The 22,480-nt window shown below is 40.2% G+C and overlaps 1 protein-coding gene across 1 annotated transcript; it reads right to left on the bottom strand.

The window, feature by feature from the left end:
- Positions 1-2,038: 2,038 nt before the first annotated feature.
- On the bottom strand, positions 2,039-22,013 carry LOC106936645 (ephrin type-B receptor 2-like). The gene is made up of 16 exons (XM_015017779.1): positions 21,714-22,013; positions 13,148-13,212; positions 12,377-13,061; positions 11,069-11,224; positions 9,288-9,623; positions 8,585-8,709; positions 8,317-8,479; positions 7,029-7,137; positions 6,760-6,824; positions 6,496-6,618; positions 6,098-6,345; positions 4,723-4,938; positions 4,487-4,636; positions 3,921-4,114; positions 3,681-3,836; positions 2,039-2,725 (listed from the first exon to the last, which is right to left on the bottom strand). Exons 1-16 carry the CDS (start codon positions 21,784-21,786, stop codon positions 2,617-2,619), a joined length of 2,973 nt encoding a protein of 990 aa, XP_014873265.1. The 5' UTR covers positions 21,787-22,013; the 3' UTR covers positions 2,039-2,616.
- Positions 22,014-22,480: the final 467 nt, after the last annotated feature.

The raw sequence follows: 22,480 nt of genomic DNA on the forward strand, positions 1-22,480 counted from the left end.
CAGGGAGATGTATAAGAATATTTTTGTTAGCAGTTTTGGCTCAGATTATCAAGGATGGCTGGTTTTTTTCTATGTTGGTGTATTAGTGCTATAGCAGATTTAAAAAAGGAGAGAATTTCTGCAAAAAAAATCTGAAATTTTCATATTATCAGAAAGTTTCTAGAAAAAATATGAAAATTTGAAACTTGGATGGAGGCCGGCTCCTGCAGAACCACATTCTGCATCTGCAGACTGTATTTTGACCCATCAGACTGAATAATCTTCACATTAAAACAGTTTCCAGGTCCACTTTTTCCTTTTTTACACCATTTTTACCAAATGATACGAGTGATGCACAAAAACTAGAACATGCATTTGATGAGAGGTAAGAAACAGATATTCTTCTTCTTCTTACATATAAAGCCCTGAATGACCAAACTCCACATCATGTCAAACATCTGCAGGTTTCCTGGTGACTCCTGGACTTTCTCAGGTGGATAGAGGTAGAGCTTCTCCTGTGGAATCAGCTTCCAGTTTCTATGAATGAGGCAGTGGCAGTTCTAGACATGGGTGATATGGCTCTGTGTCCAGGATGCCATCAGATCAGGGGTGGCAAGAAAACTAAAAATCTGCACATACTCTCCACTGCTGCCCTGTGTTTGCTCAGGATCAAGGACTGCAGCCAATCAATGGTTTCTTTAGACCAGGGGTCTGCAACTTTTGCAATTCAAATATTCGTCTAGTGCCGCAAAAAAAAAAACAAAAAAAAAACAGACATATATGCACTGATTTAAATGTTTTACTTGGAAGGTTAGTGAAATGTAACTAAAATCTATTTTTATTTTCAGACTTTGTTGTCAGGCATCAGGTAGGAGGACTTTGTCTTTCTTCTCACTTTACTGATAAACATCCTCCGGTCACTAGAGGACAGCAGAGGCCAGTAAAACAAGTGCAACGGGGCACCAGAGTCAGGAAAGACATTTGTTTTTAAATTATGGACATAAAGTCAGGATCTTACTAGAATATTAACATAGAAAAAATGCAATAGCACCAGAAGAAAGTTGTAAAATCACGAGAAAAAAGATGTTTTAATGAGAAAAAAGCTGCTGGAGTTATCAAAACCTGACGTGAGCAGTTCAGCAAATCTGTGTGGTTCTTTCTTTAAATTGGACTCAGTCGTTTAAACAATCGTTTGAAAGTCAAGATAATTTCACTCTGTTGTTTTAAAATATTAAGTATTTCTGTGTTTGCAACAGTAATACCAAGTATAACTTGTTCAACATTTCTAATTTTGACAGTTTCATGTAGGATTTCTCATAAAATTATGACTTCTTCTCATATTATTATGACTTTATTTATTTATGTAATTAAAAAAATATATAAAAAAAGGAAATAAGCAGCAAAAGGTACTGAAGTTTAACTGGTCTGTGTAAGATATGTTTTTGTATAAAACAGTTTTTTGTTTTGCTGCAGCTCCCACAGGCAGGTGCGTCTAAAGGTTTAAATTATTTATGTGTTTCTGCTGGATTTAAGATTCACCTATTAAAGTGGTAGTGTTTTCCATGTGTTTTCCAGGCACATTGTGCCATTTTATAGCATAAACAACTAACTATGTTAACTTCAATTGTTATTAAAATGCTATATATCAAATATAAGTTAAAATAAATTTGACTTCTCAGTTTAATACCTTGAAATTGGGCGTCTGTCTCTTTAAAAACTCCTGCTCCTTCTGAAGCTCCGCCTCCAGGAAGTCATCCCAACATGGCTTCTCTATTAACCCTTTAACGTTTTTATCAGAGTTGCTCTGAGAAGTAGCTCCTATAATGAGCTCAGCTACTCCACCAGGTGTTTGCTAATTGCTGCTGGCTAGTCTGAAGGGATCTGAAATGGGAGGAGCTGTACCTCAAAGGCGGGGCTAGGTCCACCCAGGTGTTTAGCACAGCTGAATGGTTGCCATGGAGATTAAAGGATTTCCCAAACATGTATGACAGAATAAAATCAACACTCCAGGTTTGTTTTTGATTAACATTATCACATGATGTAAAAGTAAAAAAAAAAAAAAATAAGAGAGAGAGAGACTTTACATAGTACTGCCCCTTTAAATAATAAAATAAATTATGTGCCAAAAACTGAAAACTCCCCTCATCCATAATGCCAAACCAAGAGTCAGGAAATCTGATTGGTGTAGAAAAGAGAGCCGGAGGAGTGAAGCGACAGATGTCAGTCAGTCCAGATGTTGCCTTCAGCTGATTGTCTGTGATGTTTAAGGCCTCGAAGTCCGCCTGCCACCAAAAGCACCACATGTGAGGTCCAACAGATCAAGTCAACCTTAAACTGGAACTGCCAGGTCATGTTGGACGGACTTTCTTGTTGCTCAGTAAAGGAACTCGGTGGTGGTGATGAGCAGAAACAGAGCGTATCATCTCAGGTTGACTGCAACTCGAAGCTCCTGAATGCACCGTTACCTGAACGTAGCAGCTGCCACAACAACAAGCCAACGTCTCTGTGCTGCCGAGCGACGGACCCGAACGGGTGGAGTCTGTAGGGAGGTACGGTGAGGTCACAGTTTGGATGGATGCTGTTGGCTCTCCTCAGAAGTTCGGGAGGGTGCTGGCCTCCTGCGGTGGGTCCGTGGAATCACACCTCCACTGAGGTAATCTGGTTCATCTGCGCCCTCATGGACTGGATGCTGTTCAGGATCTTCTTCTGGTGGCCGGCCAGCATCACGCCTATCCTGACGATGTCCCTGACAAGAAAACAAGACTGGTTCTGAGTAACTGAGGGTTCGGGCTGAAGCGGTTAATCCGATTAATCGATTATTGAAATTTAGAAATCAATTAATTGTTGACAGAATCAAAAAGGCAAACTGCTGAAAGAACAAGACAAAACACTAATTAAGCCAAAACTGTACAAATATATACACATTTTGCATTTAAAATATACATAAAAAATTTCGTCCACAAATTTGTCCTACCCAAAACATCAAGTGGCAATTTAATTTTCACCTGGTTTAAATTCTGCATTAAACAAAAAATCTGCAGGTTGTATCAATTTTTAAAATACAATTAATCATCAGAATAATTCATAGAAAAATCCATAACTAAAAATAGTTTTTGCTTAAAGCATGGTGATTTTACAACGCTAAAATTATAAAACGTCCAGAAGTGTACCACGACCCTTCACAATAAGAGTCTAAATCTGTTTCATGCGTTCATTTTAAAGCTAATTAAAGCAGCCAACAGCATCCCCTCTATTTGTGAAAAAATACTGGGTGGGTAGTTATAAGTCCATAACATAATTAAATAATGTATATATTTTAACACATTTTTAGAAAAACTGCACTAGTATTGATAATCTTATTTCAATATTTTCATTTTATTCTGTTTCTGAACTCTGGGCTGCATGTCCTTCCACTTCTCTTTATTCTGTAAAATAAACTCCAGTAGTTCCAGGAAATCCTCTGTTTCTAAGAAATGTAGTCACATCTGTGTAGCATTTTAGAATAAGCTGCAGTTATTTCCTATCCCACTTTAATATTTAACCCCCCTTACTCTGGTTTTAACCGGAACGTCCTTCTACACCTAAACTTAATCTAAACATATTTTAGTTTTATTCCTAAAGGTTTTACTTATTAAGGTTCTTTTAAACGTGCTGCACCAATAAACCGATCTGAAATGTGTCGGTGGATGTAACCAGCGTACTCCATGGTCATCTGAGAAACCACGTCGAAGCTGCTGAAGCCTTCGTTGGCAAAGTTCTCCTTGTACTGGCCCATCTTGATGGCCTCCAGCCACTCATCCACCGTGCTGAAGGAAGTGAAGTCCGGGGTGCTGCGGTCCAGCAGAGGTAAGTGAACACTGGTGCAAAAACCAGAGCAGAGTAGAGACATGATGAGTGAGCGAGTGTGGGCCGGTCAGGGTGTGAAGAGTCTGTCTGCCCACCATGACGACAGCGGCGTTGTGGTCTTGAGGGTGTTGGGGTTGCGGATCATCTTGTCCAGTGTGCTGACGATCTGACTGAATTTCGGCCGATTGTTGCGATCTTTCTGCCAGCAGTCAAGCATCAGCTGATGCAGCGCGCTCGGACAGTCCATCGGAGCCGGCAACCTGTAGTCCTGCTCTATGGCGTTGATTACCTGCAAAAACCCAAACACTGATGAAAATTCAAGCTACTTTCACCAAGAGATTCACGCCAAAACTCATCTGCAGCTGCTGGATCAGCCTTACAGACCTCTCTGGTTCAGGTTCTGGTTCTGCTCAGCATCCAGAACCAGAACCAAACATATCTAGACTAAAGTCCCACCTGTTTAGAGTCACTTCTGATTAAAAATAACTGATAATTGACAACATGTTTTATGTGTACTGATGATTTTAATGATGGGATTTGACAAAATGCATCGCCAAATGATGTTTTTATGTTTTCATAATGTAAAACACTTTGATTCAATCTAACCAACAGGAGATAACCAAACACTTTCTGTATTGATCTCCAGTAGGGATTTACTTACATCTTGGTTGCTCATGTCCCAGTAGGGCCGCTCACCATATGACATCACCTCCCACATGACGATGCCGTAGCTCCAGCAGTCACTGGAGGAGGTGAACTTCCTGTACTGAATGGCCTCAGGAGCCGTCCACCGAATGGGAATCTTCCCTCCCTAACAGGAAGGAAGGACGTAGGAAATTTGCCACCAACTGAAAATGAATTCATCACAAGTGCTGAGGTTCTTCAGTAAGGACTCACCAAAGAGCTGGTGTATGTTGGGTCGGACGTGTCGTCCTCCAGGAAACGCGACAGGCCAAAGTCGGACACTTTACACACCAGGTTGCTGTTCACCAGGATGTTCCTGGCAGCCAGGTCTCGATGAACGTAGTTCATCTCACAAAGGTATTTCATTCCTGCTGCGATGCCGCGCAGCATCCCCACCAGCTGGATCACAGTGAACTGCCCATCGTTTTGCTTTTGGAAAGAGAAAAATTACATCAATTTACTCTGAATGTGTCATCGCTGTCATCAAATCAGATTGGTTTGCCAGGTTTTTGCTCGTCATAAAAGCACCATAATTGCCAAAAGGCGCTTTCTAATGGTGCATTCACACCAGTTATCTTTGGTCCACTTTAATCCAACTACAGTCTGTTTGTCTAGACCAGGGGGGGTCCAAAGTCGGTCCTGGAGGCCCGACATCCTGCATGTTTTAGTCTCTCCCTGGTTTAATGCACCTGGATCAAATGATGGCTCGTTAGAGGCCCAAGAGGAACACTGACCCTACCACCAGGGAGAGAACTAAAACATGCAGGACGCCGGGCCTCCAGGACCGTCCTTGGACACCCCTGGTATAGACAGTCCGGTTCACTTGGGGAAGTGTGAATGTGTAATTGGACCAAAAAAGTGAACTCTGGTCCGCCTATAAACCTCCGTCTGGGTTTGTTTGAAATGAACTCTGGTTCGGTTTGAATTCATATGTGAACACCAAGCGGACTGGAAACCGAAACAAAAGCAGGAAGTGGTCTACAGCACAGGGCATTCTGGGAAAAACCAAAACAAACATGCTAGCCTAGCGCTAGCAGGAGAAATCCTCCAACTGCTAAAATCTGACGCTACTCCAATATTGTTTCCATTTCGTGAAGAAAGAAGTGTCAATGTCTTCTTCAGAGGTTTTTGTGTCGTTTCCTTCAGTGGTTCTTGGAGCAGCGCCCCCACTGGCCAGGAGGGGAACAGGTTGGTTTGACTCAGAGCAGAAAGAGAACCAGCAGCTGGAGATGGATCTGATTATGACATTTTGGTTCCAATAGATGTTTCTATTTTGGTCCCCAATCGAACAGAGTCTACCGGACTATCAGGTGTGAAAACACCTTCAGACACTGACGGTAAATGTATTCAATTTTTCAAGTCAGAATCTAGTTTAGCAGCACATGGGCTGCAGAGAGGACAAACCGTAAAGTATAAATGTTTCTAAAGTTTTGTCGGCATCTATTTTCCACAGTGTTCGTGTGTGAAGCATAAAGCAACCTTATCAGCGACACCGAGTCTAACTGGTTATCATCTGCATGAACAGAGCAAGAGTTAACTCTGCTCACAGTATGTTGGTATCTTTGTAGGTATGATGTGGTAGCATTACCCTCAGAAAGGAGTCAAGGGATCCGTTCTCCATGAACTCTGTGATGATCATCACTGGGCTGCTCTTGGTCACCACCCCCTCCAGATGGATGATGTTCGGATGGTCAAACTGGCCCATGATGGATGCCTCACTCAGGAAGTCCCGCCTCTGGCGCTCAGTGTAGCCCGCCTTCAGCGTCTTGATGGCCACCAGCATCTCTCTTTTCCCAGGCTGCCGCAGGTTTCCACTGCACACCTCCCCAAACTCACCTATCAGAAAGACGAGTTGGCAGTTTGAAAACGGACAAAGGTCTCTCAGTAAGATCTCTGTTTGTGAAGAAAGAGTTGAGCCAAGCAGCAAAGCTCCTAATATTCCAGTTTGTCCTCAAACATTGTGTTTCTGATTCATCGTCTGCTTACCTGCACCAATGACCTGCTCGATCTTGACAGAGGAAATGTCGATCTCTTTGGCAAACTCTCTTACAGCTTCATTGGGATCTTCATATGTGAAGGGATCGATGTAGATTTTCACTCCTGGGGAAACTTTCATAGAGAGAAACGGAAAAGCAGCAGAGACGCATAAAAAACCTCAAAGTTAGGAGCAGCCAAAACTAAGTCCCATCTCACTAAAGACGGGTTTTGATCTTTATAACTGTAGGACAGAAGACTGAAACAGCTGCTTACTGTGGCCACTGGTGTAATGTTGGAGTTTGTCGGAGTACTCTGATTCTGGTCTGTCTGAACTCCTCCTGATGAGGAAAAACAAAGATCTTTAAAGTAAGAAATGTCTACAGATAAAAACAATGTGTTTATGTTACATGTACATAACACCAGAAGAAAATTAGATGCATTTAGACGTGCATGTGAGTCCTAGAAGTACAGCTCACCAGTTCTTACTCTGATAACAACGGTTGCCCGAGTTTGTTTACCTGCACCATCAAATAATGTCTCACCTGCGACACACGATTATGACAACAGTCATGGCGATGATAAAGACGACTCCTGCTGCAGACGAACCGATGATGAGAGGTAGCTTCTCCTGGATACTGGAGTTATACTCTTCTAACAACAAAAACAGACAAAAGATAAAGACTGGAGCTGACTGAAACAGCGTCTTGAAACAAGCCAGACTCTGAGCATGTCTGCTTCCACCTTTCACTGCCTGTGGTGTCAGAAACCACAGGCAGACTTTCATCCTCCATTATTTTATAAGGATTCTCACAAGTTGACTTCTAGATCCTGCCATGAACTAAATGCCAGACCCTGAGGATTTCAGTGTTTTGACTGGATCTTAAACAGCTTTCCACACCCAACCGCATCAGAAACTATCCAGTTAGAAGTCCAAGAAGAGGAAAACCAATTAAATCCACAATCTGTGTCTATTACAGGGTTTCTACAGGTTTCATCAACTTAAACTTTTTAAGACCTTTTTTAAGACCATTATGACTTAAATTTAAGACCCGCGTCATGAGAGAAATGTACAAAAGAAAATTGCATATTTTATGTAGTAGTAAGCTTTTTTACACAGAACGGACATAGCATCGTACAGAACATTGTCTAGCTAACTGGCAATAATTTACACTTATCAACGATAGACGCAAAAAGCTAGCTTGCTAGCTAGCCCCAACAGAACGCAACGCCGATGTCTGCGACTCAAACTTTTGCTTCAAAGAAAAATCCCATGCAGAAAATAAACTACATAGAATATATGTGATTAAATAGTCCTGCCACAACAACATGTAGGACCTGTGGTTATCTTATTTAAGGTCAATTTACATATTTTCTACTGAATGTAAAACTGCTAACAGCCTGATCATTTTAGATATGTGAGCGGATAGCAGACAGAATCAGCAGAACATTTCATATCCAGTAGAGACACTTGAAAGAGGTTCGACTTCCCAAGAGAAACAAGAAACACAGATTTTTGATCTTTCCAGACACGACATTACTCTCTGTGTTGATGGTGAAATCTCTGAGCCAATCGCTGCCTGTGCTGGAGGATTCAGTCTTTAATGAGACGTTTTTATTCCAACATTTCTCTAAACAACTTCAACTGACTTTAGAACCACCTTCTACAGACTCCAATGGAGGCCATAGAAATAAAAGACTGAGTGGGATGTGGCATAATTCAACGTTCCTCTTCACCAGAGGGTTCATACAACAGGCACGCATGCACTGATATCAGCTTGTTGACTGAAATTTGAAGGTTATTTACATCCTACCAGCAGATAGAGGTCTTACCCATAGTAATGGTTTGGAAGAACATTTTGCCGCTGAAGCTTCCAAATCCAGCGACAGTTCGAGCTCGGACCTGGAAGACGTAGATGGTTCCAGGCTTTAAGGCCCGTATGACTGCTGTGTTGGTCTGACTCCTTATCAGAGAGGAGTTCCATTCGGCCAAGTTCTGAAACAGACAAAACAGTTCAACCAATGACTGTTTTCCGTGCAGAACCCAAAACCCCTCTACAAATGTTCCAGGGAAAGACGGAAGCAATCCGCACGGATGTACCTTCTCATAATACTGGAGCTCATAGTCCAGGATAACACCGTTGGGCTGATCGGGCTGAGACCAGGACAGGGTGATGCTGTTGGGAGTTCTGCTAACTTGGTGGATGATGGACACTGCAGATGGTGCTGAGAAGAAACCAAAAAGATGCTAAGTTAGAGACAAAATGTGACAAAGCCACAAAAAGAGCACCAGAGAAAACGATTCTGAGACTTCAAGTTGAGAATGCTTGGTCTCAAAACCCTCAGGGTGCTCTCCACCAAGGAGATCAACTTCCATGTTTAGCTAGCTTATTTTCAAAGTTAGCTGAAGCGCTAAATGAAAAATTAACTCTGCTATCAACGCATTGTCGTTAGCATGCCAAACACTGCACATTAGCATCTTCTTTCCATCTTTGGCTAACTTATTTTCAAAGCTAACTCTGGAAACTTTAGCTAACTTTTTTTTAAAGTTAGCTTCAGTGGAAAAATTAGCTCTGCTATCCAAGGTTTAGTGGAAGTGTGCCCACAACTGCACTCGTCTTTCTATGCATATGATGGTGTAGGATTCATCAACGGTCAGTGGAATCATCCATCTGCTTTATGAGTAAGACACCACCCCCATCTCCACTCCCATTTATTATCAGGTTCCTGACAGGAAACGTCTTTTTCTTTTCTGTCCCGTTGGATCTCGATGGATGAAACAGATTTGAAAGATGTTCACTAACCGGCCTGGTTGGTGGTGATGTTGGCGGACGTGTACTGTGGCGAATACGGACTCTGGTCAGACACTCCGTTCACAGCTTGAATCTCAAAGGTGTACTGGGTGTGAGCCAGCAGGTCGCTGATGCGGACGCCGGTGTCCGTCAGGCCGAGCTGCCGCGGGACAAACTGGACGTTGTCTCCACAGCGGGTGCAGCTGCCCCGCCGGCTGTCGCAGCTCTTACAGATGATGTTGTAGACGACGTCCTCTCGGCCTCCGCTCTCCAGCGGCGGGCTCCACTCCAGCTTCACAGACGTCTCATTCACCATGGAGATGACCCGCTGCGGCGCTGAAGGAACAGCTGGGCGGGAAGAAGAGCGTCACATGACAGACCAGCTGAACATCCCCACAAAATGATCTAAAAGACTTTTCCAAACTGTAAGCTCAGTCTAGTTATGTCTTATAATTAAACAATTATGATCATTAAAATGAGCTTGATTGTTTCCATTCTGATGATTAATATTTTTAGAAAAGTAATTTTGTTTACAGAAACATCATAATCCATTTAATTTTCGGTTTTGGTTTAATTTAAAACATTTTTCTGAACAGTTCTTGAGACGACATTTGTAGTAGATTCTCGCTATAAATCTGAATTGAGCTGTAAGTGGATTTTATGTTTTATTTATTGTTTTGGTTGTAGTGTTTTATTTTTGGGTATTTAAAATATCTTCCAGCTCCAGTGTTAAAATGTTCTTTACGAAATGTAGATGTATTGGACTTTGAGAGCCTGCATTATGACAGCATTATCAATATAACACTTAAAACATTCTCAAAACAACAATATTATAGTTTATAGTTGGCCACTGATAAAACGGTGAGTTGTTTAGCATTGATTGACAGCGCTAAGCCCCTCCTCCTGGCTCTGATTGGTTGTTTCTGGTTCATTTCTTCAGATGACAATATAAGCTCAGGAAGGAGGTGGAGAAGATTAATATTTTCACAGATTATCTGAATCATATTACAGTGTCATGACAGGGTGACAGTTTTAGCATATGTGTACATAAAGATAGCATTTTTAAATAAATATTACAAACTGCAGCTTTTAACATTCATTTGATTCAGGTGTTTTGGAGGAGAGCCTCCAAACGTTGGAGGATGGTCACACTAATTAAAATAAATGCTGAATCAAACATCATTCTACTTATTCATGTCGTCAGATTATTAATCTGTTGTCCGTACAGAGTATCCAAAATTATGCACAGATAAAAGTAGAACTGCTTCAGCATATTTTTACACAAGTAAAGAAAAAAAATTATCCGTCCTAGAAATTATTCAAGAGTGAAAAAGTATTTGGTAAAAGTCAAGTGTAACTGATCAAATTATCAATCAATTAATATCTTTAAATAACATCATCAGACGGACCCAAATATAAAGTTAAGTGGAAATGTTGGGATTTTAAGGACCAAAGTGACAACAGATATTATTTTCAACATCAGTTTTTTTCAATAAAAACTTTGACAAAAACTGCAGGTGTGCGTCTGTTTTTTGGTTGTTTTTCATTCAGTGGGCAGAGAATCCAGACATTTTACTCAAGTAAAAGTACAAATACTTCATAATAAAATTACTCAAAGTAAAAGTAACGTTTTCAAAAATGTAACTGAGTAAATGTAACTACCCAACTCTGCTTATTCACAGCTCTGCGTGAGAGCAGTTTATATTCATCATCATCATCATCATGCATGCGTTTTGTAAAACACGCTGCATCGTTGCGGACCGGCTGCTGTAACTTCCGGTGTGTTTACGTACTGGTGCACGGCATCCGGGCAGGGTCGGCGTCAGCGCGGTAGTAGCCGTTACGGCAGATGCAGTTGGTTGCTCCGTCGCTGATGGTTCGGCTGTTTATGGGACACTGCAGGCATTTCTCATCTCCCTGTGCAGCTTTGAAGAAACCCGACGCACAAGCTGGAGAAAGAACAGACAACTGAAGGGTCAGGAGGGAAACGAGCAGCAGGCAAGCTGAACATGGTCACATGGCGCCACTTTGCATCGTTTCTGCTTGTTGTTACGTAAACAGTCCTGACAGACATCAGCGCTTGACATGTTCTGAAAACAATATTTCTACGTTTCTTTCTTGCTCACATTTTCTCCTGAAAGCATAAGGCCTGCTCATGTCTGCGTCTGAGAAAGGTCAGCTCACTAACATGACAGTTACAGAGACCCCGACAGATGCTGTCACTTTTCATAACCTGTTAGAACAAGGGATGCGAAAGGAGCAGAAGGAAGCAGGCAAACGGCAGAGAAATGGCTGTTTTAAATTATAATCAAACTGTAAATCCTGTAACCTTCACACTCACAGGCAGACCTGAAAATAAATTCAGGTGTTACAGCAGCAGTCTAATCCTACACTGACAAACTGTAGAAAATGTAAAATGTTAGTACAGTTATGCATAATGGGAAAGTCCCTGTTAATAAATAAATGCAATAATTATTCCTGAGTTATTGCCAAGGAATCAATTTTTATAAAAGGAATCATCAGTCTGACATATTGAAAACGGTGAATTTACTAACTCAACAACTTTCTATGGAAAATAATATTTAATACATAACATACACTGTAAAAAAAAAAACGTCTCTAATTTACGGTTCAATGCCATAATTTAGAGACGTTTTTTACAGTGTAGGATCATCGCTTACACTGTAAATAACATGATTATTTAATATATTATGTGGACTTAGCCCCGCCCCCGAGGTGTAGCTCCTCCCCCATCAGTTCCTTCAGACTAGCCAGCAGCAATTAGCAAACACCTGGTGGATGTGCTGAGCTCATTATAGCAGCTACTGCTCAGCAACACTGGTAGAAACATTGTTAAAGGGTTAACAGAGGAAATGGCAGGAGTTTTTAAAGAGACAGAGGTCCAATTTCAAGGAGTTAAGAAGTCAAACTTAAGTCATGTTTGATATTTATAGCTTTTTTTTATAACAACTGAAGGTAACATTGTTACTTTTTATGCCATAAAATGGCACTATGTGCCTGGAAGACACGTGATACTGGCCCTTTAAGGAAATGTCCTCTTCAGCATCAGACCTGAATGCAGACAGCAACGTCTTCCTTACCTTGGCAAAGTGTGCCGTTCTCCAGCGCCTCGTGCCCGGCCTTACACATGCAGCGGCCGATGGGAACTATCCACTCCCCGTCCCCGTTGCAGTACAGCTTGATGGGCACGTCCACCTCCTCCCCGTTGGGGACACACACTCCCCTGGCCGCCACCAGAGAGGTGCTCTCTGCTCCGGACAGAGTCTCAGGGAACACCGCCCCGTTCTGGATCACCCGTGGACATTTCCTGTAGTACACCTTGACGGCGATTATGGACATGCAGGCGCCGTAATCCTGGAAGGCCAAGTAGAATCCCTTACGAGAAACGGGTCCGAAACTTCGAACTTCACTGTTGATCTTCATTATGCGTCCTCCCAGCTCCACCTGGGAGAAGCTTTCGTCGGCTGCTATCGTGTCCACCTTCACCCAGGGGTTCTCCATCCAGGGCGGGAACGCTTTGCTGGCCACGTCCGAGTCCGACTCGTAGTAGTACAGGTTGAAGGTCTCCTTGCAGGAGCCGGGAACGTTGGGAATGGAGCTGCAGTCCCGCACTGAGAACTTCATCTGGACGTGGATGCGCTGAGCGCCGCGGCGCTGGATGAACCGGGTCCGGATCCAGTTGTTCTGGCTGTTGTCAAAAACATTGCAGACCTGGTACGTTCGAATGGTATTCATGTGTTCATCATAGCCACTCACTTCTTCCCACTGAGACAGAAACACAAACACAGGCAGAGAAATGTTACCTTTCACTTTGTTTCACTTTGTTTAATTTACTTTCACCGTTTCCTCACCCCTTGTGATGGGTAGATGGTCCAGCCGAGTTCTGCTGTTGCTGTCGTTGAATCCATCAGAACTTCTGCAGAAACGACAAAAGGAGGAAAAGAGTGTGAAAGAATTCAACTTTTTTTGTTCTTTCAGAAACTCTGGAACTAGAAGACATTTTAAATACCAAAGTAAATAAACAAAACAACAGAAAGAACAAATAAAACCAATCATGAAATCTCTATACCAAACTGTCCTTCAAAAAAAGGGACAGTTGAAACTAAAGAACCAGATTGAAACTTTTACCATCCAGTTTTTGGTAGAAAAAGAGAGAAAAGGGAAAAATGAATTTATCATGCAATTAACTGATTTATTGCTTATTGAACCTGTTTTGCTAAATGCTGTCAGCAGCTGGACACCAGCCAAGGTCAGGAACTCCTCAGACCAGAGAGGATGACGTTTAATTCAGGCGATAAAAACCTGGACTGAGTTTTTGTCTCTGCAGCTTTGAGGTTAAAAACACGATGCTAAAGTTTGAGGCTCGATCTGCTGGTTTTCTGCTGCACACAACATTTCTCATGATTATTTCCTGTTAAAATTTGTTGTTTATTCTGTTGTCTTCAATTACATTTTTTTGTTTCCATGTTCGGCAAAATGAAACAAGCTCAAACTGAAATAATTAGTCAGGACTTTGGGAAATGACTGTCAGGGTTTGGCTGGTTGGGAGAGACGTTAAAATGTGAGCAGCACTGCTGCAACCAAATGGCCCATTTTTCCAGGTGATCGCTTCCTGTTAGCGTCAGCAGCGATTAATGAGGAGCAGGGAGCGAGTGGAGAGCCAGGTGTTGGAGCCACAGTTAGGCAGGAACAAAGAGGCCACCAGTGCTGACCTGCAGCACATTTCAAATTAATCTATTCACCCCCACAGTTCAAAACTCAAATTCCCACAAACTGCTCCATGCTTAGTGTGTTTTTAATGTTAGTAGCTTCCATTATGATGTCATTATCAATGCCTCGTTTGAGAATATTGTATTGAAATCACATGTAGCGACACTTTTTAATGTTGCTTTAATTTTTAAAGACATCTATTTTTGGAAGAAAGAGTCATTTCAGAGGCTCTGTGGGTGCAGCGCTCTGCTCCAACGCTGAAGTTGAGATTTTAGATGTCCAAAGTTTTCCTCTCCTCTCTGCTGCAGCTTTCTGTCTGCTGGCTGCAGCACTGCTGGCTGCAGCACAGCCCGGTGTGCAGACACAAATCATCACACCTTTATGACTTCACTAGCTGTCACTTTGAGTTTCTAAACTGTCCGTATAGAAAGTGTGAGTTGTGAACCCAGGTTTTAGTTCAGTACAAACAAGATGGCAAATATTGACCAAAACTTAATTGTTCCATTGATTAATCAATTAATCGGATGAAAAAATGGGACATTCTGCAAAATTTTCTTTAAACCGCTTTTTTAATGTGATAAGTCTTTAAAAATAAGAAAATAAACAAATAATTCAATTTCTGCAAAAACTGCAATAACATTTGACAATTTTTGCAGCTAGAAGCGGATTATTATTTTTCTATTAATCAATTAATAATTGGACAGCAAAAGGTGTTTAAAAGGAGATTTTGTTTTACAGAATTTGAACTGGGTGAAGCTAAATCTGTCATTTGAGGATTTCTGTACATTTTTAAATTTTTTTATTTATCCATTATGCAAAATGTTTGTATTGTTTGTTCAGTTTTGGCTTAATTACTCCTCTGAGTACGATGTTTTTTCTGCAAGAAGACACTTTTTCATGATTTTATACTATATTTAGCTATTATACTATTACTAAATTAGTTGATTAATATTTCATTAATTGATTAATCACAATTAATCCAATTAATCATTTCAGCCCTAAGGATACAGTAATTTAAATATTTTTCTGTTGTCCATAATGCCATCCATGGGGTATAAAATGATAAATTAAGATACAAAATGGTATTTAATTAAAAATAGTAAGTTGACTTAAAAATAAATCATTTTTAGCAAATTACTTTGAATTTGTGGATGAAAAGTTTCTCCAACTCACTACTGGAGCTGGACTCATTTAGAAAAAGTAAGTTTTTATAATTTTGCTTTTTTTTCTGTGTTGGAAAGTACGAACTGACTAAATACTGCATCAAAGTATAAATACTTGAAGATTTTTTTATTTTTCATGTTACTTTCTAGTTCTCCCCTCACTACAGTTCAGAGGGTTTAAGTCAGTTAAAGAGAGTCGGTGCAAAAGGTTTGGACACCCCAGGCACTAATAAAACTAAATTCAGCTGACTTGACACTAATTGTAGATGACTCGCTCTGACTGTGGCTGAATGAAATTGGGATCTACTCCTGATGAAAAATGTATAAACACTCAGGATCTGAAGCTGTGGATAAATATTCTTGCTGTCTGCATGTTTGGAAACGTTCTCCAAGCCGCACATGACATGCAGAAAAAAATTTGTCATAATCAGAGGGAAGAAGAATTAAATATGCGAGTGAATGTGTGTTAATAATGAAAGACGCTGCTGCAGTTCCACATTTAAAATGTATGTGGGCTCGGCACAGCTGGAGCTTCTAGTGGAAGATGGAGAGACAGGTGCATTAGTGTCTGACGTTCTCCTTTCTGCTGCATATTTATTAGAGCTGGTCCTCATTCCCAGCAGTACAGACAGAAAAAACAGCTGGAAATCACCTGGAATACCAGGAATCCCTGCTAAACTTTTACATAAATTGTTTTATATCAACTTGACAAATGATCTTCTGTTCAAACCAAAACCTAGTTTGCTCCACAAAGACTTGGCTTTGTAAAATATGTTTGCTATAATACTATAAACAATAGAAATGCATGAATTTAATCTTTTCTTTTTCCCTGCAGACTGTAGTTAATTAACTTTGATTCTTCCAACTGGCTCCATCTGTTCCTGCAGTTCTGCTGCATGGATGTAGAGGGCGCTCTTGTGCTTCTGGCCTCCTGCATGATTCAGTAAAAGTAGGCCAAAGAGGAGGAGAGAGTGGGCCAACTAAGCCCAGCACACATAATCCTACTAGGCTGCATCACATAATATATGTCATGATAGATCAAACCAACAGAGACGCATCATAAACTCCCTGCTTCACGTCACAGCGGTGGCTGTTAGCCAGCTTCCAGCGCCATACGGCTCATTTGGAAAAAATCGTCATGACGACAAACATGCTAAAAAACTGACCAGAAATGTCAGATTTTATCTCCTTAGCAATCAGATTCAGCGTTGATTGTTTCATCTCCGTATGGCCTCGATGAGGAGCGGTGCAGAGGAGATAACGCACATATTTTTATTGCTTTGAGGTAAAATCCTCAATATGTCATGTTGCTGAAGAGTTGGACCCAAGATGGAGGCAGTCAGAGGCAGAAATATTTAGAGATGTTAACAAAACGAATACACAAAGAAACTAAGCAAAAAAGAAGGAAATGATCAAAATACAAACACAGAAAAACCCAAACAATCCAGGATTAAGAATAAAAACTAACAAATATGTTTGCATCCTTCCACAAAAAAATGAATAAATCAAATCATAAATTTCCCTAAAGTAACTTCAAACTAATAAAGGTCATAAATCTTACTTTATATCCTGCAGCACCTTTTGTAGCAGTAATAGCAGATCCCAGTCCTTCACAATAAGCATTTATATTAGGATCAGGACAGCTTTGTGTTAATTTTAATTAAATAATTGCATTGATTTTAAGATATTAATAAGCTAAAAGTTTTAACAAAACTAAACACGTTTTTCTTTTCTTTTTTTTGCATAAAAAAAATTCAGAGCTGGAACCTTTCCATTGTGTTTCTGGTATAAAACTGACACACAGGCGACATCTGCTATTGCAGCTGAACAAACAGACATATGAGCTCAACAATAATGAAGATATTTAAAGTTTTTAATCTGTTCTTCAGGTTTTTCAACCATCAGGTTGGAGCAAAGTTCATCTCTGATCATTCTTCCTTTAGAAATGTGGATGCTAACATTAGCATGCTACATGTTTAGCACTGTGATGCTATTGTAGGCTTGAACAGCTTTGCTGATAGGCTAACTCCTTTTAGCACAACTTGATTCAACAACCTTCTTTACCAGCGTCCAATCAGATCGTTTAGAAACAGAAGTTAGCCAATAGTGGACCGAGAGAAGCAACTTTGTCGCTGCTGTTAGCGGATGTAGCTTGTGCGTCACATTAACAGGCATGCCAGAAATGCTAATACAAAAGTTCCGGCTCAAGACTTTTGTATGTAGAAAAAGAAATGCGATTGATTATGTGACTATTTTTAATGCAATCAAGCCTGAATCAGCTTACTCAGTCATAGTAAACGCTCTGGAATAAAATAAAAAAATATTTCAGGCTAATGTTGCATGAATCACTAATTTTCTGGACATTTTGCCGAGCTGTTGGGAAACCAGTGGGTTCTGGTATGTGATTGTCCGCTAGAGATTGAGTAAGTGGACTAAAACTACTGACCCCCTTGGGAGAGAAAATATGCTCGAGTGAATATATGCTACAGTAAAACTGATGCATCAGTGGACAATGAGACTCAATGTCTCGATGCTCAGTGTTTGAGCTTTGAGGTCATCCCTATCAGGACATCTTTATCCAAACCAAAACACTGAGAGATCATTGTAACGTAATATCTAGACATTTATGTCTTTTTGTGAATCTTGGGTTATTGGCTTTTCTTTGTTTTTTTCCTCATGTTTCAAAAACATGAAAAACAATATAATGCAATATCAGGATGCTGAAATGAGTTTGTGTTTCACTCCTTTTTCTATCCACATGGGTTATTTATGAGCACAGAGAAATAATAAAGCCTCCAGGATGAGAACACTCTCTGTTGTGTCGTGATTCTGCATGTTTGCACTCAGAGATGACTAAAAGTGTCCCAAGAAGCACATTACGTTGATTACATACATGTCTACTGGCACACAACGAACAGAAATGTTACAATAAATCTCATCAATCTGGAGCACAAGAACAGGATCCACCACAGCAGACAGGGCGAACATGGACGCCCCTGAGGGGCTGCAGCACGGTGAGGCGCAGCAGACACGACAACCAACAACTCAAACGCAGCAGCTGCGCTTCCACGACCAAATAATTACACAATTTATCATTTCTGAAATAAATTTGCTTAATGGAAACATACCAATTTCGTTTTGACGGATGAGGTAATTTTGTGGCTGAGTCAAAGTTGGTTTTATTTTTTTTTCACATCACACGAGTCACATGACTAGAACAGGTGTGCAACAGTTAAACCACGAAGAAGAAAACGACAGGAAGTAGCAGGAGGTTGATGGCGCAGCCGTCACTGCACGATCCGTACCATCGGCTAATTATCACGTTTGTTTCCTTTTTCTTATGCATATCATTGTAATCGTAAAAACAATATATGATTTAAAGACAATAACAAGAAATAAAGATTAAAACAATTTAACCGATTTTTACAAGACTGATTCTGGAAAAAACAAATCGTGTGAATAAATGTACAATAATCAAACGTGAGGGAAGATATAGTAATAAATTAGTGTTTCTGATCGGTAATCCGATAACACATGTAGCTAGTCTCATTAAATATATGATTACTATAAAATAAGTGTCTTTTTATCGTGTCCACCAGGGGGCGCACTGACGGTAACCACTAGCTAACAGTCCTGTGACTCCAACACAATTTTCTACATATAATCTTTTAGCTACATTATGACAACTATTCATTAAGAGAATGAAAGCATTGTCTTGGAAAATAGTATTTTAATTAATATAAATAAATATGTTACACTTTGATGATGTACATTGTAGGAATAATCCTTCAGCGCAAATGAGCCAAAGGTACGGATCGTACAGTGACAGTGGGATGTTTTTTTTATATAACTTATCACATGAATTAATGTATTCACATGTGATTTTCAATTGTGAAGTTGTTTTTCTGACATTAGTCGTGACAAAGATTTGAGCACATTTGTAATGGAAACGCAGTCAGTGTGCAGGAACAGCAGCGCTGAGCTGAGCATGCACACCATCAGCTGTGGAGAAGAAGATCCATGAAGGATTCAGACTGACTCACATTCAGGTGATGATAGATGAAAAGAAATGCTGGTTGGTACCAAGCTGCAGAAAAACTCAGAAGTGACTGATATTGCAACGTGAACCAGCATTCACATCGAGAAGAAGAAACAGCAGCAGCTCACAAACCAGAGACAGACTGAAAGATGCTGAGGCCTCATGATGGTGGAGCAGCAGCGACTCAGTAACACTTGAAGGAGTCTGCTTAAGACTGACATGACATAAACATGTTATGAACACTTTTAATGGACTTTTTATACAAGTTTTAATGTAACTTTGCATTCAAAGTGCCATTATTTACAGAATGACATTCATGACAGCAGTTTTTGACAGGGTCTTATGCACACACTTTTAATAAAGTCTTACCCTATTTTCTCTTTTTCCAATTGTTTTCAGTCTTTCAATGAGTGGAAGAAGAGCACCTGTTGCCTGTTGTGTCTATGGGGCTCAACACTGCCCCCTATCAGTGAGGCACAGTACTTTCTGCCTCACTGCGCATTTTCACTTCACATTTATGGCCAATCAGAAGGACTAAATATGCCACTTATATTCATTAAATATATCAGACTGCAAAGCGTCAACAAATGTAGAACACATGTAAATTACAGCGATAAGCATGTAAAAAACTGCCTGCTTCATTCACTAAATGTGACACAGCGCCCCCAGAGGTAAGACGCAGCACTGCACTGCTTCACCCGAGTGTGAAAGCTCTCAGGATGAGCCATGAATATAATGTGCTCAGATATTTTTATCAGTGAGTTCTTGGCTGCATTATTAGCTCTGCCGCCTCGCTGCCTGGGTCGACACGTTCTCTCTGTGGATTCATGGATCCTCTCCTGGTACTCCGGCTTCTTCCCACAGTCCAAAAACCTTCATGTTCACTTAACTGGTTACTCTAAGCTGCCCTTCAGTGTGAGAGTCACTTGTCATGTAGTACGATGTGGTCCTGTTATCACCTCTTACCAAATATCTGCTGGAGGTATGAATAGGTCTGTCACAACAATAAATGTATTATTTATTGCCACTTGTGTCTATGGGGCTCAGTGCTGCCCCCTATCAGTGAGGCAGGGTCCCATAAGTTACATTGTCCCATTGTAATTTATGGGACAATGGGATAAATTGTCCCATAAGTTATTGTAATAAACAGTAGTATTGTTTTGAGACCATTTTCAACTTATATAATAGTAACAATGCAAGAAAACATTCTCAAAGATCAATAAATTTAAATTCAAATGAACATTTAATACTGGAACTGGAAGATATGTAGAACATCCAAAAATAAATAAGCAAAGCAACAAATAGAAAGAATTAAGGGGACAAAATTATCCTTCAGAAAAAGATCAAAAGCATCAGACTGAAGACTTTATCCTGTTTTTGGTAGAAAGAAAAAAGAGAAATGGAAATATAGAGCTAATTTTAATTTATCATGCTCATTGCGACAGGCCTATATATGAACCAACGCCCCTTAAACTCCTCTCATTTTTCAACAAATCATCTGATAGTTTATAACTACCGTTTTAAATTAAAAAGTAAATAGTCTCTACCAGACGGACGAAATGAAATCAAACCCTGCTGTAGTCCTAACCGGACTTTATATTACTGCTGAATTTCTTCTCAATTTAAACTGATTAAATGCAAAACTAACTTCACAGATTTAGACATTGGATAATTGTGTGTGTTTTTAAGAATCTGTCAGAAATAAACAACCAATTAACTTCCAGCTCCAAACGAAAGCAGTTCTCTAACGCCCTGTGGTGCAGACAGAAGCACATTTTCAACGCTAACTTCAGTTCTGCCACTTATAAAAACAGAGAGAATTGGTGCTAAACATCCATTTATGGCAGTTCATCACTGAAACAACTTTGGTAGAAAATCTGCCAAAAGCAATCCTTCCCTGAACACCAATTTGTCTCAGAAAACCAACCAGACGATGGTGAACTCAAAAATATTCGTGTCAAGGATCTCGATTCCAGAGAACGAATTGAATAGTTTAACCAAAAATAAACAATAATTTAAGGTTTTATTTGAAACATAAGTTTTATTTCTAATAATTTAATTATAAACAGCTTCCAGAAGCTGTTTCATAAGAATTTCTTCACAGATACTGGTTAATTTCACCGTGTTGTGTGTAGGAAATTCTTTAATTAATTTCAGTATAATTTTGTTTTGCCTTATGGACAATCCTGAATAAATGTAGCATCTAATTTCTTTGTGCTTGTTCTGATTTGGACCAAACTCCAGGTGCTACAGTTACTTTCTGAGCTGCTGGGTCCAGTTTTCACAAGCTGACAGGAATACTGCAGGTAGGCCCCGAATCTCCCAAAATCCTACAAAATCAGCAGCTGGCTCACATGTTGAGCATAAATAACGATAATATTAACACTAGTAGCAGTAATAATAATACTACGAATAGTAAATGCATGGAATGTTTTCCACCTGCAGGTTCCTCCTGATGGCAGCAGCAGATAGATGAACATAGATGTGTGCAGCAGACAGGCTTACCTTCCACAGCCCAGACCGACGGCAGCATCCACAGAAAACACACCACGTCCATAATCACAGCTATCCCGCGCATCTGAGAGTGCGATCAACAAAAGGAAGAAGAAGAAGGAAAGGAAGGAAGGCAGGAAGCGATGCATCCGTCCAGCAGCAGCGGAGCCCTGGCTGTGAATTCATTCAGAAACATGGAGCTTCATCCTCGTCATCATCAGCGACAGAAGGGATCATGGCTGGGATCGTTGCTGCTGCCGCCGCTGCGGCCGATCAGTCTGGGAGCAACCAACTGGAGGGGGGGGGGAACAATGGATGGATAGATAGATAGATAGATAGATAGATAGATAGATAGATAGATAGATAGATAGATAGATAGATAGATAGATTTTAGTTTTTTTAAACAAATTACCATTTTTATTGTAATTTTTTATGACTATTTAATTGTTTTTGAATATGTGACAATTTGTAAAATATTGTACAGAGAAAGAAAAATAATCAAATTATGAAGTAAAAGTTAAACTCAAATCTCCCAACTTAGCATATTATTAGTTTATTATGTCACATTTCAGCATCAAAGTGTTTTACTTTGAAAGCATAAAAAGCATCAGATTGTGAACAGTTGTGAAAACCAAAAACAAATATTTAATTTTGTTAAGTTTCATTGTTAAAATAATCAATACATATTGAGGATTTGAAAGGTGGCTATACTCTTAAATATCTAAGTAAAAGAAATAACGCACAGAGACGTAGTTCTTGCTGCGAGGCTGAAGACGAGC

Source organism: Poecilia latipinna, unplaced genomic scaffold (genome assembly GCF_001443285.1).
Source record: "Poecilia latipinna isolate Pla-1442-1.1 unplaced genomic scaffold, P_latipinna-1.0 Scaffold2186, whole genome shotgun sequence".
NCBI classification, from domain to species: Eukaryota; Metazoa; Chordata; class Actinopteri; order Cyprinodontiformes; family Poeciliidae; genus Poecilia; species Poecilia latipinna.

Coding starts and splice junctions, on each gene's coding strand:
- LOC106936645 (XM_015017779.1), bottom strand. CDS start 21,786: ATGCGCGGGATAGCTGTGATTATGGACGTGGTGTGTTTTCTGTGGATG. Junction 8,480..8,584: donor AGCTCCAGTATTATGAGAAG/GTACATCCGTGC, acceptor TGTCTGTTTCAG/AACTTGGCCGAATGGAACTC. Junction 7,138..8,316: donor CTTCCAAACCATTACTATGG/GTAAGACCTCTA, acceptor TTTTGTTGTTAG/AAGAGTATAACTCCAGTATC.